At 31.9% G+C, this 21,159-nt stretch overlaps 1 protein-coding gene across 1 annotated transcript in view; it reads left to right on the top strand.

The window, feature by feature from the left end:
• The window catches only part of Atf2 (activating transcription factor 2), a 94,931-nt gene extending 74,070 nt beyond the window's left edge, over positions 1-20,861 (top strand). The window contains 4 exon segments of the mRNA XM_078017632.1: positions 1,700-1,906; positions 13,434-13,539; positions 18,282-18,487; positions 18,489-20,861. Of these exon segments, the coding sequence (XP_077873758.1) occupies positions 1,700-1,906; positions 13,434-13,539; positions 18,282-18,487; positions 18,489-18,512 (543 nt within the window). The 3' untranslated portion in view covers positions 18,513-20,861.
• The last annotated feature ends 298 nt before the right edge of the window (positions 20,862-21,159 follow it).

Below are 21,159 nucleotides of genomic sequence, written 5' to 3'. Positions count from 1 at the left end.
TAGATATTTAATTTCCAATCAAAGAAATGGGTAAATACCAAGTTTTAGATTGTCAACTAAACATAGATATTTACTTAGCTATTTTATCTTTATTTTCATATACTATTAGTCTTTCCCTAGATTTATAACTTTATGTTTTATTATATCAAATAGAAGCCCAGTGAGTACAGGACTTTATCTATTTGTTCACTGATATATCACTAGACTCTAGAATAGTTTCTATAAATATTTTCATGATTCTAATTGTAATAATTTCTGCTATTCTATTACTTTGATTAATCTTTGCTGTGATGAATTAAATCAATTAAAAACAAATCAAAGAAGTTCTTTCTATTCAGACAATTGAATAAAAAAAATTGTTCTCAATAAAAAAAATGATAGAGGATGAAGAAAAATATTTCAAGGCTGCAGTTCTTGAAGCCAGCCATACAAATATTTTTTAAAAGATTAAGTTGCAATATGTAGGTTAAAAAAAAAAGCAATTTAATTTAGTGCTTGATCTTTATTATAATAAAAATACTTCAGAAGTGAAATAACCCTCTTATTTATTTATTTTGTGGTACTGAACTATATCCCCAGTCCTAACCCTCTTAATTTTTTACTGCTAGTTATTTGAACAAAGGAATCAAGTGATAACTTACTATTTGGGGGAGTTTGTAGAATGAGGAATAGCTTGGCAATTTACCTGCAGAACTTATCTTGAACACGTACATACGTAAGATTTTTGCTTATTACATAGACTTGATTTGATTTGATTTGTTCACACCCTTAAAATATAATTAATTATAGGTAAAAGATTGTTTTTAGTCTTGTCTTTTGAATTATGTACCTATAACAATTAAGTGCTCTTTCTTCTACACAAATTTCTAGTGGTTCATTTCCAATCTCCCATATTCACCTGTTTTGTGGCATGGATTTGGGGGCTCATAAGAGGACTGGAGGTTTCTGTTGTTCTCTAGTCCTATATACTAGACAGTCTGACTAGTGATTGAAGATTTATATCCTTGGCTGATCAGAAATCAAGCTGATCCATTAGGAGGAAATGGGATCAATTAAAAAATGAAAATTAGGGTTCTTGTGGGATTCTGCCTGCTAGGAAAATGAGCACTAATAATTATAAGAACCTGACCCTTAGAAAAAGACTGACCCTGAATTTCAAAGCGAACTACCCCAAAGCATATACATATCTTAATTCCTTAATTTTAGAAAAACCAATAAAGAAAATTGACAGATTTAATATATATTTTATCTAAAAAATAGACAAAAAAGTGGTTTTCTGACTTGAATTTAATTAGAAAGTTAAGTTTTTGAACTTATTAAATAATCAGTAATTTTCAAAGGATTAAATATTACAAGAAAGTCAATTTAATGTACATGTAGAAAATTCAAGATGTACATATGATCATTAGTATTATATTTTCGATTTTTATTTCTAAGCAAATGAAAATATTATATATACTTTAAAGAAGATATTCACTATGACATTGCTTTAGTAAGAATTTCATTATAGTATGATTCATTTATTTCAAGGGGGCAATTAAAGCACAGGGTGATTTTTATGTTGCTCCAAAATACTAATGTATTCCTCAAGACTTAGAAAATAAAGTTAGTGGCTCTCCCCCTTTGACACCCTTTACTGCCTATATCCGTTCACTCACTAAACATAAATATAACAAACTTCCATCTCTGTGCACTGTAGGCTTCTCCAGCTCACACAACTCCACAGACTCAAAATACAAGTGGTCGTCGAAGAAGAGCTGCTAATGAAGATCCTGATGAAAAAAGGAGGAAATTTTTAGAGCGAAACAGAGCAGCAGCTTCAAGATGCCGACAAAAAAGGAAAGTCTGGGTTCAATCCTTAGAAAAAAAAGCAGAAGACTTGAGTTCATTAAATGGTCAACTGCAGGTATGGTGCATAAATATGTGTTTTGTTTTGCCATTTATCTTTAATAGTTGTGAACATAGCTTTTCCTTGTTTCTTTCTAGTTGGCCATCAGGATATTTTAGGGCATAATATTGGGTTTAGGTAAACTATATAGTAATATAATCATAGTTTTATAAACGTGTTTGAATGCTGAGATGAAGTGATATAAAATTTTCAGCACTGACACATTATCTTTGGGCTGGGGATGTGGCTCAAGTGGTAACGCACTCGCCTGGCATGCGCGGGGCGCTGGATTCAATCCTCAGCACCACATTTAAAAAATAAATAAATAAATAAATAAAGATGTTGTGTCCACCAAAAACTGAAAAATAAATATTAAAAATTCTTTCTCTCTCTGTCTTTAAAAAAAATACACTATCTTTACTATCTAGCTTAAATTTTATGAAGTTGTAATAGAAAGATCAAAGAATTCCAAAATTTAGAAATATTACTTAAATTCACTTTCTTTATCTTTTGATTATATCATAACTAAGTTGCTTCAGCAGTTTGCACTTTTAAATTTTTTAAATTTAATGCCGAAGTCTGGCTTGGCACAAATCAGGAGCCACTTGTCAAAAAGAAACTAACTTTATTTTTAGAACTACAAACGCCAAACAAAACAGCTCCAGGGAAAAACCCTCAGAGCCCAACTGCCACCACCGGCTTCCACAAGCCTCTCTCCCCCACACCAGCCTTTTCCTCCCACAATCCTCCTCCTCTTGAGGCCGATTGGCTGGGTTGCGTGGGCAGAGCCAAAGAAGTCACCCAATGAGCAGCTCCGTGGAGGAGCCAATCAGCTAGATGTTGCTGGGGCAGCTGTGAGCCAATCATCAGCTGGCAGTCTGAAGGGCAGGGAAACAGCCCAATGAACATCACCGCAGAGGAGCCAATCAGCTAGATGTTGCTGGGGCAGTCTGAAGCTTGCTGGCAGCTGGAAGTTTGCTGGGGCCCCTTTGGCTGTGGCTCTCAACATCTCCCCCTCTCTGTTTAAACAACAAGCATGTGGCTTATGGACCGTGCCTGCCTTAGGTTGTCCAATACATATGGTCCTTACCCGTCTTCGGATGAGCTGACCTCAGGGCGTCAGCCTCCTGTCTTAGGTTGGTACCATTGTAATTGGATCTTACCCGTCATTGACTACCGGTCCAGTACAGCCACACCTGTGGAGAGGTCTCAGCGGGGGGGGGGGGTGAGGTTCTTTGCCTCACCTCTGTTGACCCCCAAATTTTAGCTGAATGATCAGTGTAAGTTCTGTAAGCAGTTCAGTGATGGCTATTGCAGAAACTGTAGATTAGTTTTATCTTTGTCTTCACCGGCACAGGGATGAAGATAGGAATTCTGGCAATAATGACTAAAGAAAAAATTAGGTAACATTCCAGAAGACACTAAAAGAAAACAATTTTCTTAACAATTTACATTATAGTGAAGAGAATTATTAAATATAATGAAAACTAAAGGTGAGAGTAAACAAACAGATCTGTTAACCTCCTTTTTTGTTTACATATTAAAACAATTCTTAACAGTTATTTACCCAATTTAAATTAAACCATTTAAATCACGTGAATAAAAAAAAAAATATTTGGATCCATCTTTTCATGAGCGCTCATCATATATGATATATAGAAATATGTACATTGGACATACGTACATTCAAACATATAACACAAAACACAAGTGTGCACACATAATATAATACATACAACACATAACACAATAGTAAAGGCCTTATAACTTTTTACAGGTAAAATCTCTATTGCAATGTTTAAAAACTCTATAGTCAAAAAAAAAAAAAATAGAACTGATCAGCAAAACATTAACCTAGGTCTGTATGAGCTCAAAAAAATAAAATAGAACTTCATGATATGGGAAAGGGCAATAATAATGTGCAAATCTAATGTTTCATTTGATAACCACTTACCATCTAATCCTTTATTGTCTTTTTGGTCATTGCATCCTGTAATTTTTCCAAAAATGACAAGAAAAACACCTATCATGAATGCTCCAAATATATTCACTGATGGGTCAAATAATGGTACAGCAGCAATAGTTACACCTGATCAAACTTTTACATTTTTAGTACCCAAACAAAACAGCTCCAGGGAAAAACCCTCAGAGCCCAACTGCCACCACCGGCTTCCACAAGCCTCTCTCCCCCACACCAGCCTTTTCCTCCCACAATCCTCCTCCTCTTGAGGCCGATTGGCTGGGTTGCGTGGGCAGAGCCAAAGAAGTCACCCAATGAGCAGCTCCGTGGAGGAGCCAATCAGCTAGATGTTGCTGGGGCAGCTGTGAGCCAATCATCAGCTGGCAGTCTGAAGGGCAGGGAAACAGCCCAATGAACATCACCGCAGAGGAGCCAATCAGCTAGATGTTGCTGGGGCAGTCTGAAGCTTGCTGGCAGCTGGAAGTTTGCTGGGGCCCCTTTGGCTGTGGCTCTCAACAACAAGTTTTATTTTGTTTTGTTTTAACACTCATGAAAGGTTCCAGATTGACCTTAAATAGTTTCTTTAGGACCTCGTGAGGTCATAAAGATTTTAAGACTCCTTACTTAGTCATTCTTAACATTGTGAGTATTTTCTAATAAAGTTTTTTTAGCCACCAATTAATGAACATCAACTAGAAGTTGATATTAATGAGTTATACTTATTATTAATATAGGCCAATATAAAGTGAATCTTTCTATATAATCATAATTAATGATTAGAGAGACCCCCTACTCCTTTTTCAAATCTATCTGTAAAGATATTACACATATAATTGTCTCTTTAAATGCTTAGGAAAAAAATTCGAACAGCAAACATAGTATTTAACCAAATTAAATATTTTAATTCAAAAATTGTAATATGTGAGGTAGACATCTTTTATAAATCCATGTTGTGCTCTGAGTAAGAACATGGTAACTTTAGAACAAATCAATTGTCTTACAAACCTATATTTAACCATTTAATTTTAATAACTTACTATACCACATAGACTTCCAACATGTGGAAGTATAACAAGTATAAAACTAGAGTTTATTAAGAAATATTATCATTACCATATGATAAATGAATTTTTATTTAAGAACTAGTTTCACTATTTGTTTACATATTTATTTATTTTATAGCAATGCTGAGGATCAAACTCAGCGTGTCATGCATGCTAGACAAGCACAATGCCATTGATCTATATCTGTAGCCATACACAATTTTTCAGGAAAAAAATTCTGAATTTTTTTTTACCTTTTAAATAAAATTAAACAGATTATAAATATTAATTTATGTATATACTACAAAATAGCTATATACTTTACCAAACCTGTTAGAATAATAACTACTGTGTTTTAAAATTTCAAATACTTTTATTACATTAATAAAGTGACTTTAAATATATCTTTTGATTTTGATCATAACAAAACCTTCTGAATGACTTGGCTGTTTTATAGTTGGATAACATAAAACCCATCGATTCCAGCCTTAGTTGTCTGACCTGTAGAATAGAAATAATAGTACTTGTCCTGTTTCTCTGTCATTACATAAATCAAATTGAAATGAATGCAAGTGTTTTCCATTAAAAAAAAAGTGATAACTTATCAGTATTTTCCTTTGTAATTTGGTCTGTTATGTCTTGTTTTAAAAATTAAAAGTGTTTGAAAACTATTAAGTGGGTATATAAATGTATGGTATCATTTACAAAGACTTTATATAGGACCAGTTTTCTGCTTTGACCCAAGTTATAGAAGTATTAATAGCTTTGAATGAAATATTGCTTTCCCTAATTATGCAACAGCACTGGTCACCACTTACTAATAGCAACACTTAATTATTTCAGATTCAGTATTCACAGTACATATAATCTTTTTTTCATTTATCTTGTTTTTTCTGCCATATGATAAAAATGTTTATTGTAACAAAAGGTGACTTTTTATATTTCCTAATTTGGGTAGAAATTTCTCACTTGGAGAAACAAAGGCAAAATTTATCATTTTAGTAGAAGTTAATTCACACCATTTTCAAAGCATCTGACTTTTACACGGATGTCAGATTCAGGAAATTACTAAATTAAGCTCTAAATTGAAAATGATTTCAGTTAATATCTCAAACTACAAATAGAAAAGTAAAATAATCTTTTTAATCATTAAAAATTAAATGATGTTAGCACTATGTTTTTTGAAATGTATTCCAAAATATGAAGAGGTAAAATGATGTGTTATCAGGGATTTACTTTAAAATTTTTCTCAAAAAAAAAAAAGATTGAAAAATGAAGTTCAGCTATATGTATTAACCTGGAGAAATATCCATTATATATATTTATGGGCAAAAGGAATCTTGCTAGAAACAGCCTTCAGGGATAAATGAATTAAACTGTGGTATATGCATACATACAATGGAATAGTATTCAGCCATAAAAGGAATGAAGTGTATGAAAGAACCTTGAAACATTTTGCTTAATGAAGCCAGAACAAAACATTGCACATTATATGCACTCATTCCTATTCTGGAATACCCAGAATAGATAAATCTATCTAGAGAGAATGCATATTGGCAAGGTGAGTGGAAGAGAATTGGGAAAAACTGCTTAATGTGTAAAGGCTTTTACTTTAGAGTGATGGAAACATTTTATAATTGAGGGTGATGGTTGTACAACATTGTAAACGTACTAAATGCCACTTTAAAATGGTTACTTTTGTGTTACTTGAATTTCTCTTCAAATTACTCAAAGTCAGTTGCATATTAAAAGGTATAGCACAATCCTTTTTTAATTAATGAAGTGGTTTACATAGATAAATATATAGGTGTAGAAATGGTTTAGGAAATAACTCTGTAAATTCAGGTAAGTTTTTAACAGTGATGTGTACCATGATGTAAGTAATGATGATGGAGGAGATTGAGAACCATGGATGATGGGAAGAAAGGCACTTCAGTTATAACTTTCTATTATTGTTTCAAGTCAATATATTATTTTTACTTTTTGTTGTTTTATAGTTATGTTTTCAAATAAAATTAAAAGTTTTTAAAACTCTTTTGACCAGAGTTTATTTGCAGAGCATGAAGTGTTAATCCACTTATAATGGTTTCAGGGAACAAGAATTTCTTTTAGTCTGCTAACAACCAACCCATTAACTGAAGGACAGAATGAATTATGTAGAAAATTTAGTGTCAAAGAAATAATTAAACTCTATGGAAATCATTCATCAATTCTACTTCCTTAATAATCCTTTATGTGGCATACAAGTTTAGCTGATCAGTATACTAGGTAATGACCCATGGTTATTTATACAATAAAAAGATTAACAGGTGTTAAGTTGTGATTGTTCATATTTTTACCAAGTACATATTTGATTTTAAAGAAAATTATTATGAAGATCATTTCCTCATTCATTGAATCATATTTTAGCTTTCTAAAATCTCTAAAAGAGCACTTTAATCAAATGCTATTTATAGACATTTATGGTAGTCTAGACCAAGAATTGAATACTGTTAGTTATCAGTAATTGTATTTTAAAATAATACCTGTTCTGTTACTTTTATCTTTTATTTGAAATGGTTTTAACCTGTGTTTAACTTTGTCTTTCAATTATATTAATTATGGAGGTTAGTTTTCAGTATACAATTTTAACATGTGTCCTTGTAAACAGAAAGGCAGACTCTTCTCTTTATTTTTATTTATTTATTTTAATATTTATTTTTTAGGTGTAGTTGGACACAATGTCTTTATTTTATTTATTTATTTTTATGTGGTACTGAGGATTGAACCCAGGGCCTCACACATGCTAGGGGAGCACTCTACCACTGAGCTACAACCCCAGCCCCTCTTCTCTTTATTAATAGTAGCTCTTTAGTAATTTTTCTTTGAGCAAATTTAATTTTTTCGTTTGGGATTTTTTTAAAAACTTAAATATTGCAAAATAATTGTGAGGTAGAAGCCCCCAAAATTAATAAAAGCATAATTTAATACACGAGGATTTTTCACTCAATAGTTAATGGTGTGGAAAAGGTTTTGTTTATTAATTCAGTGACTTACAGGGAATAGAATCAAGTCTTTTATTCCTAGTACCTAAACAATATAAAATTTCTATATTTATTACTTGAAATAGGAAAGAAAAGCAGTTGGAAGATGCTCTACAATGCCTGTTTTGTTTAATTACTGAAAAAGTTGTAATTCTGTGATGTGCTCTCTTCCCCACCCCCCACCCCCATAAAATCTTAACTATATTCATCTCTACCTTGTATGTTTTATTATGGACTTGAATTCTAGTAAATTTCTTTTTTTTTTTTTTTTTTGTACTGGAAATTTAACCCAGGGATACTTTACCACTGAGCTACATTCCCAGCCCATTTTATTTCTCATTTTGAGGCAGATGTCACTAAATTTCTGAGGCTGGCCTCAAACTTTTGATCCTCTTGTCTCTGCTTCCACAGCCCGTGGATTTACAGGCATGTGCCACTAGCTCTTACTTTTAATATTATTTAATAAAACTTTTTCTAAGCCTTTATTTTTTAACCTGTCAAATTGATAGACTAATTACTGTTAGAAAGATCAAGTGAGACAAAGTGTAGAAGTATGTTGTAGCTGCATCATGTAAGTGCAAGTTATTATTCATTCTGTCATTATGTTTCTGTATGTACAAGGCATGTTATTAGGTACAGATTATATAACAGTAAAAAATAATTGTCTATGCATTTACAGAATTTGTGATCTAGCAGAGACAGACACAAAACAAGTAATTAAATGTGAAAATAGGACAGTGGTCATTCCTACTCATTTTTTAAGTTATTTCCAAAATATTTTTTAACTCTAATAAAAACCCTATTTGTTTTTCCTATTATTACAGATACAAATTAAAGAACTAATTTATTATCAGTTATAAGGTTTTACATCCAGTATAATCCTTGGGCCTGTGTGGTGAGAATCTTGGTACTTAGTAACTGGCTTTTGTGAAAACTGAATATAATAAAATAGTTTATAGCAATAAGAAGTCCCCAAAAGAAGGAACTATTCAATATTATTTCTCCAATTTGGGGGGTAGTCGCTAAACTAGAAAGTCAAATACCATAGATTTATGGAGTAACAGGCCATTAAAACATAACTAAATTTTTGATTGATTAATCAGTTGACTGACCTGTCATGATTCATCAGACTTATCTGCTTCAGATAAATAATATAGAAAAATATTATTTGTTCACTAGTATGTAGTTAAATTTAAGCAGCCACATTATTAGAGTGAAGCAGTTGTATAGAAGATGTTAAAATAATTGACTTTGGATTTTAGACCAGAATAGTATTTTTTTCAACATTTCCTTTTTCTTCCCAATCTGTTTTATTTTTACAAAATAATAGTTGCTCACATTTGAATGAGACTTTTTTGCATTTTCAAAATGCTTTTAATGCCCCTTGTTTCATCTTCAAAATGATCTAAGAATCTTCTACAAGTGCTAACTCACAGATAGTGGGCAATACAACCAGGAAGGCTTTGGAAGCTGAATCCAATTAAAGTGTATTCTAAAATAATCCACAGAGTAGATGGTAGATGTGTAAACATTTCTTTTTTCATTTACTATTAAATCTGTCTTAACATCCTCTCAAATTTATTTTGGCTTAAGCAAACTGGTTGTATATGTATTCTCTTCCTTTTTTTTTTTCTTTAACTTCCTGAAGTTTCTGTATAGAAGCCTTCATGTTGTATTTGTTACATAACAGCCCCCCTCTCAACCTGTATTCTAATCTTTCTTTATAGAAAGTTTTCAAAATTGAAATTATAACTTGTACAACCACTTTATCCAAAGAGTAATATAGTCAAACCTATGTTCTTAAGAATAAAATATTTCCTTTAAAACTTACGTATATGAGATTATAGTTCTTAAATGCTTGGATAAATTTGTTGAGTTTTACTATATCATGAATGACTTAGAAATTACTTGACTTTAGCCTATTCTGCCTAATTTATTATATAAACTTTATCTGCATAATCCTCATATTTTCAACTTATACTTGACTTGGTCTTAACCACTAGCATATGCTTACATTTAGGAGTCCAGCTCAACTAAATCTACTTCCATCAAAGCATGATCCATTCTCATGCTTAACCTACACTTCAATTGTGTTTGCTTTTCAATACATGTCTCAGTCCCACTGCCAGTAACTATGTCCTATTGCTGCTTTCAGACTAGTGCTTATACCAGATTTTAAAGAAATTAATTATTAGGGTACAATAATAACACAAATTATGTCTAATTTATAACCTCTCATCCAAAAGTCACTTTTTAAATTTTTTTAAGTTAATAAAGATAGACATAATACCTTAATTTAATTTATTTATTTTATGTGATACTGAGGATCAAACCCAGTGCTTCACACATGCTAGGCAAGCGCTCTACTACTGAGGGACCGGTCCCCAGCCCCCAAAAGTCACTTTTGAGCTTTAGGATCATCATTAGGAAAATTTACCATCATTGTAAAACATTTTAAATCAGGATAATGTAACAAATTGGGCTGTGTTTATATTTGAGTATACTTTGAAAATTGTTGAGGGTTTTCTTAACCTTTCTGTCATGTGAAAAGTGCAGGAGAAACAATTTGTTGTTTGAAGTTTGGGTGAATATAACTTAGAGCATACTTTTGTGTCTTTGGATATATGTATGCAAACTTTTTATTTTTAATTTCCCCTCCTGTTGGTCTTTCTTGTTATTTGCTCCAGTGAAAATTCAGTGAGCACAAATACAAATTGCAAGAACCAAGTGCCTTACCACTTCCATCCTTAATATTTATTGCCCATTGTTGGCATCTTCACATTTGTTTATTTGTTGATGGACCAGATAATCTAATTAGATCAAGAGCCATACTATCACCAACTGTGTGAAATATAGAAATTGATGTCTCAAATATTTATCAGTTTCAGCTCTGCATAATTAAAAAGAAAATTTGAATATTTATTTTATTTGAATGCATAAGAATATTGTTTTAATTTTTAATCATAGAATTATTTAAGTCAACTGTTTTATTGGTTAATCAATTCAGAACTGCTTTCAGCCATTTTATTACATATATCATTTTGTCTCACAGTATACTATATGATGAGTGTTTCTATGGAATATTTGAGAGACGGTTTGTGATCTTTAAAATTTTATAATCAAGGTAATGCTTGTCAATTTCATTTTGTAACTGTTGAAAATTAACAGCATATCAATGTTGGTGACATTTTTGGTATAAATAATGAAATTAAGACTTCAGACCGATTTCTTATTATTTCAGCTATTTTATTTCTCCTTCTTTGGAATTTTTTATTAGCTGAAATTACTGTAGTCCTCACTATATACTTTAGTCCTCACTATATACTGTAGTCCTCACTATAGCTACTCAACCCATGTCAGACCATGCACTGTCCTCTTAGGTTACACAGAGAAATAATCTCTGCCCTCAAGAAATTCCCAATCTGGTAGAGGTGATAAATAAACATCACTCTGGATTGTAATTTTTGGTATAAGTACTGTGTCAGATACCTATTAATGTAAATATGCACCTTTATATGGCCGTGGGAAGATGGAAAAGGAAAATTGACTTCTTTTCCTTTGCAAATTTGTATTGTATTGATTCTTAAAGATCAGTGAAATAATTACCAAAGTAAAGAAGAAAGGAAAGACTTTCCAGAAAGAGACAATGCATTTTATTCACTTAAGTTTACTATTTTTATAAGGCATGACAATTAGATAGTGGTTATTTCATATGGCTCAGACTAATAAGGAGGCAGCAAGGATAGGGAGACTTAAGGACATTACTTGTATTTTGGTATGTTTAAAGCTTATAGTATTTTAGAAGAGCAGTGAGAGTCAGAAATCAATATGGTCACAGCAGACTATCAACGATTATATATTTTTAGCTAAAGATAAATATCCATTTCATATTACAAAAATTAATGAGAAGCTTATAGAAAACAGTATTAGATCAAGCTGACAAGGCAGGGTAAGGTAGATATTGGATTATTTCTAACATGGTTTCTCATCAGTAGTGCTATTAAGAACGAGCTATAATTAATTGTATTGACACCAGTGGTTATAATATTCCATGGAAATGATTTTTCTAAATAACAGCTTATCTTTTCTAAAACAAAACTTTTAAATTTTACCTTTTGTACTTTGATCATTCTTCACCCATTCTTAAATTCAGTATTTTAAATGTAATCTGACCTTTATTTTAATATTTAGAGTTATTATGACCCTCAGTTTTGTTTTGTGCTTTTAGATACAGTATTACAGTTCATTGTTGTTGGGATGTGAGGAATTATTTAATTAAACAGACTTGCCTCCAGATTGCTTAGCTTTTGTTATGTTGATTTTCATGTTTCTGCATTGGTCACTTACGGAGGCTTAATGACCCTAATCTACTGAAATATTTTACATTGAGCTTTCTAATTAAGAAACAGAATATAAAAAGACCTACCTGCCTAAACTTTTATTTACTCCTGGTTTGTTATATATTTCTATTTACTTTGGAGTAAAATCCAAATTGGTAAAGTCAATGTTAATTTCAAATAAGTTAAAGATGTTTATAAATTCTTTATTTTTTCCCCCCTGGGGATTAAAGCCAGGAGCAATCTACCACCAAGGCACATCCCCAGCCTTTTTTATTTTATATTTTGAGACAGGATCTTGCTAAGTTGCAGAGGCTGCCCTCAAATTTAGGATCCTCCTGTATCAGTCTCCCACATTGCTGTGATTATAAGGCATGCACCACCACACCTGGAGGATTTTTTTTTAATGTTAGCGATTTGTTAAATTCATATTATTTCTAATTCTTGAGTATTGGTAATGATCACTAATTTATACGTTTTTAGTACTTGATGGTAACTCAAAAGGTTGAGTTGAACTCAACTCAATTTGGAACTTTTGCATAAAACTTACAGATTAATGCATTCCATATAAAGACTGAAGTTCTTATTCTGTTGTAAGCTTTAGGACAAATCACCATTGATTTGTGAATTTTAAATTCAGTTTTACAAATTGCCTGGGTAAAAGACAGCTAAGCCATTTAAATATTACATGTACTTTCAGTGGTTCTGGTGCCCAACCTTGCAATAAATTTCAGAAATTCATGATTCTTTAGTTATTGTATTTCCCATCTGGAATCTTAATATTAACACAATCAGTGAAAATTCCTCCTACCTCTATTCAGACTTTCTGTTTATCAGATAATCAAAAGAACAAATAACATATGTAAATAAAAATATTTTCAATAGGTAACCTAAAATATATAATGAGTCCCAAGGCAAATGGTAATGTAAAAACTTTGAAATATGCTACCTACTTGTGCTGTTGTCTTATTTAAGTTTTCATACAAGTTGCCGTTTTTGTATAAAAGCTAAAATAGCAAAAATGATGTATACCGATTAGACATATTTAAGCAGCATAGTTTTTTTATTCCTTAATGTTCTGCCAGTGATGTCCAGTTTTCAAATCTTAATCCACTCATTTTGAACAGTAAAAAATGTGTTTAGTCTACTGCTGGTAAGGTACATAAGTTGTTTCTTCTCCAGAGCGAAGTCACCCTGCTGAGAAATGAAGTGGCACAGCTGAAACAGCTTCTTCTGGCTCATAAAGATTGCCCTGTAACCGCCATGCAGAAGAAATCTGGCTATCATAGTGAGTAATGTTCCATTACCTACAGCCTTAGGCTACATCAGTGAAATACTGCCAGAGTGAGCAGAGCTACCATTTAAAAAAGTAGAGAGCACAGTTCTTTTTTTTTTTTTTTAATTTTTATTTATTTTTTTTAGTCATACATGACAGTAGAATGCATTTTGATATATAATACATACATGGAATGTACACATATCAATTATATTGTCTATTCTATTCTGCTGCCCTTCCTATCCTCCCTACACAGTTCTTAAATCTAAGATTAATTATCAATTTCTGCAAGGTTGTTATACAAGCGAGTTGGGGGGTATACTTTTTAGAATCTAGAGTGTTTTGGAGTTTTCTGTTTTTAGCTTTTTTCTAAGCATTACTGCAGATCAGCAATATGTGTTATCTAAAAATTTTAAACATATTGACAAGTACTGATGATATTTTTTTTATCTTCACAGGATTATACTTTTTATCAGCCATCTTCACTTAACATACAATATCCATTTATAGTATTAGATCCTATTATTATTTCTTAGGTAATGTCAGCATTGTGCAGAGTTTTTGTTGTTGTGAATCTTTATATAGTTAGTTATGAAAAGGCTAGAACAGTATTTAAATCATCTGATTGTAAGTTCACTCCTAAATGTTTTCCAAAAAATGAGATTTTTCTGTTTTCAGCATTTTAGAGGTTAATTGTGCTTTTTCCTTTCTATAATGTCCTTGTTAGATAAGATGCACAATGTTGGAACCAGCTGTTACTCTTGAATAAATGGCCAATTTTTGTCCATTGCACAAATTTGAAACAAATAACAGAGTTGGGAATGCATTAGGCAACGTTCATAATATATAACCCACAGCTTTCATTTTTATGATTTAGTGATATTTCTGGATATTTGTAAATGTGAAGATTGTTTCAGCCATATGTATCCACTTCATTTTAATTTGCCAGTGTCAGTAACTCAAAAGAACAAAATGTTTTGTATTGGATGCAAACAGTTCCTCAGGTGCTCACGATAAAACTTAATGGCTACCATTTTTACTTGTAGTCATTGTAAGCAGTTTCATCAGAATGGGCAATATTTTTTAATTTAAGAAGATTCAGTAGATTTAGCAATTCTCCATTGCCATATATATTTAGGACACTAATTTCTGTCAGTTTCGAGAATATAAATCTGAGTTACTAGTCATTTTGACACAGGCCAGTGAAACACATTGTAAAGTAAATTGGAACCATATAGAAATATGTTTAGGATTTATATTAACAATGATTGCTATAGGGATGAGGCCATTATGTTCCCATCTGACTTAACATAAAGCTTCTGAGTTCAGCATTATGCATACATGATTTTCTTAAACAGGAAAGTTCCCTTGAATTTTGGTAGTTTAAATGGAATTATACTGGGGCTGGGGATGTGGCTCAAGTGGTAGCGCGCTCGCCTGGCATGTGTGCGGCCTAGGTTCGATCCTCAGCACCACATACAAAGATGTTGTGTCCACCAAAAACTGAAAAATAAATATTAAAAAAATTCTCTCTCTAAATGGAATTATACAAACGATTCTATAAAATTAGAAATAAAGTAACTCTTTTCTCAAATAACATTTAATTCAAATTTATATACAGCTTTTAATCTTTAGTAATTTATTGGATGATTCTAATAGTTTTGACTCTTTTTTCTAAGTAATATAAGCTCAACAAATGTAAAGCAATTATTCATTTTAACAACTGATTTATAAAGATGTTTTCAGGTGTATAGACATATGGGTTTATCTATGGCTAAATGACCAAAAATCAAGATTAATACATTTTTGTGAATATATTTTTTAGTAGGTTATGAGAATGCAGGAAATACAAAGATATTTTTATTATTTGGAAATATCTCTACCTTTATTCCTGTCTAGTTGTTTAGGTAATCAAATTATTAGCATTTGAAAGAAATTTTTAAGTGATTTATATTTGCAGATTTCAAATATTTGAAATAAATCTAATTTCTTCTGAGTTAATAGTGAAAGTAGTGATAGAGATTAAATGAATATATCTTGGAGAAGTTTACAGATTTCACACTAACATGTAGCACATAGCAATATTAATGGTGGTAATCTGTCTTTCAAAACACTTATGAAGGAGAACCAAGATTTAGTATAAATTAAGGAATATTGTAAAATCTTGCAGGTAAAGGTGACAATAGTTAGTCATAAGGTCTCAATTTTATTAACACTGTCTTGCCTAGTTTTAACACTGAAAGTCCTATGTTACATCCTAGGAAACCCTTTAGTCAGTCGACTGTTGGTCACCCCAAATGTTATATAATATAAAATCAGAATGAAAATAATAATAATACTTATTTACTTATGTAGTCATCCAAATCAGAAAATTCACTAAGCAGTTGTAAATACAATTCTGGGTGGAGGTAAAATCTGCGATAGATATGGTAAGAATTAATGCATTACAAGAAGATCAGATCACCTAGTAGAGGTTATGGAAAAGATGGAAGGAGGTGAAGGATAGAGGAAAGCAATACATTATCAAAGGACATTTTATACACACACACACACACTTTACATATACATATGAGCTCATCATCATAAGTCCCATTATTTTGTACAATTTATATGCACTAATAACTGGACATGGTGACATGGGGCTGTAATCCCAGCCACTCTGGAACCCAAGGCAAGAGGATCTCAAGTTTGAGGCAACTGAGTGAGATCCAGCCTCAAAATAAAAAGTGCTGGGGATGTAGCTCTTTGGCAAAGCTACTGGATTAATTTCATTACTGAAAATATGTATAAACATAGGTAGAGAACTTTTCATAGAATTGAATTGTCTAACATCTGATTCCATTTAGCTTACAAAGAGCTTAAAGTGACTCTTGAGTACAGCATGATTTCTTGTGCTTTTGATTGTACTGGTAATTGTCTCTCCTCACCTTCTAGAACTGGACATAAGAAAGATATATCACATTGCAAAGGTATTTTCTATGTAAAATTTATAATTACACAATTTATAAGTAACCACTGATTCTTGTCAGCTCCCTGAAGGTTTGCTTTACCTAGAGCAAACTTTTAGTGGAGGTCAGTACTCCTCCATTACAATTTATTATTTCTGAGTCTTTGCCTCCAGTATATGTTTAGATTTCTTTGTACCACTCATCATCTATCAATCCCTTTGTTTTTGAAAGCTGCTATATCCTGAGAACTTAACATTCAGAGAAAGGTCAGCCTTGTTCTGTTGAAAAATAGTGGTGAAATAAACAAAAAAGACTGCTTAGTATTCTCCTGTTAACCTGTCATTGCCAGTGTTTTCTTTGAACATGTAACTATTGTGTTAGCTAAATAATAATTATTAATATTTTATAGTACTCATTGTGCTTGATTAGAAAAATATTCTTAATGCTTTATACAATTTTTTAAAAGATTACTAATTTTCATTTCTGTTACTGTATCTTGAGGTAAGTTTGGTCCATGGGTACAATTTTGCATTTATAACATTATAGAGGAGAAGATAGGATTTTATCTCATTAATATATTTATGAAAACTTGCTGTTCAAAAATGTATGGATTTGAGGAAGATGTGTCAAAATTCTGTAAATTTTACTATATTTCAGAAAATCCTCAAAAGGATTTTGAGTTTAAGTTATGCTTATCAGTTATTCTCCCCTTCCATCGTTTATATTACAAATCATGGGGTAATCTTGCTTCCTAATGTTCAGAGTCTTTTTTTTTTTTTTTTTAACTCCTTAACTTTGACAATGGGCATCTGGCCATTCTCTACAAAGAAAAAACAAGGGACTGGTTAAAGAAATGTCAGAATAGAGGATTACCTGTGGCAAGGAGAGAAGCATCCAAGGAGCAACAGTGTCATTGGCAGTGTTCTCTGAAGTTGGGGACTTAGGGCACAGGTGTTCATGTTATCATTGTACCTTATAACTCACAGATATTATAAATAATTTGTGTGGCATACATCAAATTTTTCACTAAATGAAATTGGTGGATTCTTTCTGCTAAAATAAGGAAGATTTAAGAGATTTTTATTCAGGCATAAATATTGGTAGGTTTATTTTCATAAAAATTTGGAATGTCCTTTCCTGAATATCTTTTCAAGCGCATTAGAGTTTTATATGGATTTTTATTTGAATCCCAATTAATTCATGCAAATATAACAGCTGGTGGCATTTAGACTAAATAGTGCTTATACTCATGTGTATGCCTCATTAGAATCAGGTGTTATAAACATCGGTGGCTGCAAGATGGAAAGTCAGACAGACTATAGTTCTGGAAAATGCTGAGGGAATAATTTGAAATTATAATCAGTATATAAGATTCATTTTGTATATATATGTGCTTATAAATTCTTGTTTATCTTTTAAAAAGAATGACATGTTGTTGAACAGACTGGTTTTGTTAAATGTGCTTCCTGATAAGTATTTGTTTGTGTGTGTGAAAGGCTAGCTCCCAAACTCCTACCTAATTTTCTTTAACACTATTTAGCAAATATTTCTTCAGCTCTATTTTGTGAGGCACTGGGCACCCAGATGTTCCCATATGTATGGTTGTTTCTTCATTTGACCTGTTGCAGGTAAAATTGCCTACTTCATGACTTATAGCCATTTCTTTCAGTTACTTAATTTGCCATACTGACTTATCTAAATATTCAGTTTTGTAAAATACTTTTTATTCTGTATGTTGACTCAGTCTAATACTTTTACATATACTTTAAGAAGGGAATGATTAATTTTTCTTTGTTTTCTGTCCAGCTGCTGATAAAGATGATAGTTCAGAAGACCTTTCGGTGCCAAGTAGTCCACATACAGAAGCTATACAGCATAGTTCTGTCAGCACATCCAATGGAGTCAGTTCAACCTCAAAGGCAGAAGCTGTAGCCACTTCAGTCCTCACCCAGATGGCAGACCAGAGTATGGAGCCTGCGCTTTCCCAGATTGTCATGGCTCCTTCCTCCCAGTCACAGCCCTCAGGAAGTTGATTAAAAACCTGCAGTACAACAGTTTTAGATACTCATTAGTGACTTCAAAGGGAAATCAAGGAAAGACCAGTTTCCATTTATGCGAAATCTGTGGTTGTAAATTTTTTTTTTTTTTACTTGAAATTAAATTTGGCTCTAAAGTTGGTGTAGCAACAGTTGATGATAAGACTGAACGACAGTTTTAAGTCTCTGGAAAGACTGATTTTGCTTTTTTATAAATATTGTTAGATTTATTAATTTTTCTGTGCTCAATGTGTAAATTGTATTATAATTCATTGTGGTTTATTTTACTTTTAATTTGGTGGTGTTTTAATAAATGGGGGTGTTATTGAATCTCTCTTCCCACTTCCATTTCTTTTGCCCACCCCTTATCCCTCAACTGTGATGGTAGTCTTGTTATCATTTATACCAAAGTTCTGCATAGTCCCTATTGACTTTGTAATGTGAACAAAGTCATAAAGCACTAGGCAAGAGAAGGGTAGAAATTTGCTTTTAATCTTTTTGCCTTTTATTTTGCACATTTTGCAAAAGGAATAATATTGGAGAACACTGGTTTGTTGTTTTAAGTGAGAGAAAACATGATAAAAGACATACAGTGCTTTTATGTGCACACTGTTAAATCAAGTTCATTAATAATGCATTTTCTTTTTTTAAGATTTTAAGTAGACAAAAATTTTGGAATCTTCAGCATTTAAAAAATGACTTTATTTTTAAGTCTGAAATTCAGTGTTTTTAAACTATGTTTTGAGGCTGAAAAGTATGAAATTATATAATATACGATACAGGGTTATCAGATATTTAGTAATTTTTTAAAATTAGCTCTTGTTTTGAGGGTTTTTTTTTCAGGTTTCAGGTTACAGACAGAATTTATGCATAATCAAGTATGGTATGGTTGCCAGAAAAGCCTAAAATTACTACTTAGAAAATTTACGACTGTTTACCCCCATTGTCTTGTACTTGCGAGCTAACTTGTACTTATTCTTGTGAAAGCACTGTCATCTTTTAGTAGCAAATTTTGATAACGTTTCTCGTGGAAAAAAATCAGTATCTATCTTTAGAACAATGTAATTATAATGTGGGAAATGTAAGAGAGAGAGAGAGAATGTGTGTGTGTGTGTGTGTGTGTGTGTGAGTGTGTGTGTGTGTCTCTCAATAGTTTATGCCAGCAATCTTTGCTTGAATGTTTAACGATGCCTTCAGTGTGATGCTGGCCAATAGATGATTGCAATTTAAAATGTCATTACTGTGCAGGCTTGGACAACTAACATTCCATGAAGTAGCTTGTTTCTGATGAGATGATTGTAGGTACACTTCTCATTATCCAATCATCTGTGGGATACTGAATTTTCTAATGTGCCATTATCTATTTTTATTCTTCAGTTATGTTCAAAATACAGTACAATATTTTAAATAGACTCAATTGTTAAACAATAAAAATAAAAAAGTAGTAAATGTGTGTAAAAAAACCTTTGTAAAATAGTTATGAGTCCTACCCAGTTCCAACTTCTGGCATTCAAGCAGGATTCCATTATGTAAATATCTGTAATGCATTAATAATGAGTTGTGTAGTTTGTTCTACATCCATACTACACTACTTGCTAAAGTCTCTGTGCCATCTTCTGATGAGATTGACATTTTAAAAGCCTATATGGAATATCCTTGATAATTCAAGGGAGTATCCCACCTGCCTAAGTTTCAAACTGGGAAACATGCAAATTATACAAATGATATTTCAGGACTTCTAAGTATGAAGATAATAGGAATTTTATTGTTTGACTTATTTAAAATGAGAGCATTTTGGTTGACAATTCTACTTCAAAATTTTCTTATTTTTAACTGATGTCATAATTTTAAAGTAATCAATTTCTAATCATGATTTTGTCATAGTTTGCTAAGGAGTTGATCTCAAGGCACAAAATATGAATTATACAAGAAGGCTATTTTTTATCGTAGCTTGGATGGGTTAGGAAAAGCCTCAATTTTTCACTTTCTAAAGTCTTTCAGTGCGTTTTTCTTTCATCTTATTTATGCAAGTTAAAGTTTTTGGTAACAATTCTTGCAACTGTAAAATAAAACTACATAGATGTAAGAAGTCATGTAAACGGTTAATGAGCTTACCAAGGTTAGCAAACTTTTCATTGTAAATCAATCTGTACTCAGCAAATAAAAATCATTATTAGTTGTATGAACACAAATTCCATTTTGACTTCCAAGATGTCACACTACTTCTGTACCTAGCATTTTGAGTCCTTATATTTGCAATGTTACACAAACTGTACTATTTTCTTTTATGTGCAGTTTGCATGAGTAAACCGTCAAGAGAATAAATTCTATCTTTAAATTATGTTCATAATTTGCTTGTTTTTACCTGTCTTTCACAAAGTAATATCACCTAATAAGTGTTTTTTTCCTTCAGGACGTTTAACTACCTGAGAAGAACTGAGATTCTTTCCACTTTTCTGATAAGATTCATTCATACTTGAAGACCTTTTAACTTCAGAGTGCTCAGGCCTATTCCTTTTTTATGCATTTACCTTAAGCTCTATTCATATGCTATGATTCTTTCAATTATGTCCCCAGCCTGGAACACTCCCTGAACTTTAGCCACAGACCCACCTCCTCACCACCTAACAAAAACCTCATAAATTGGG

Source organism: Ictidomys tridecemlineatus, chromosome 7, assembly GCF_052094955.1.
Source record: "Ictidomys tridecemlineatus isolate mIctTri1 chromosome 7, mIctTri1.hap1, whole genome shotgun sequence".
Lineage (NCBI taxonomy): Eukaryota > Metazoa > Chordata > Mammalia > Rodentia > Sciuridae > Ictidomys > Ictidomys tridecemlineatus.
The sequence above is the reverse complement of the archived record's forward strand: the minus strand, read 5'-3'. Positions and strand labels throughout refer to the sequence as shown.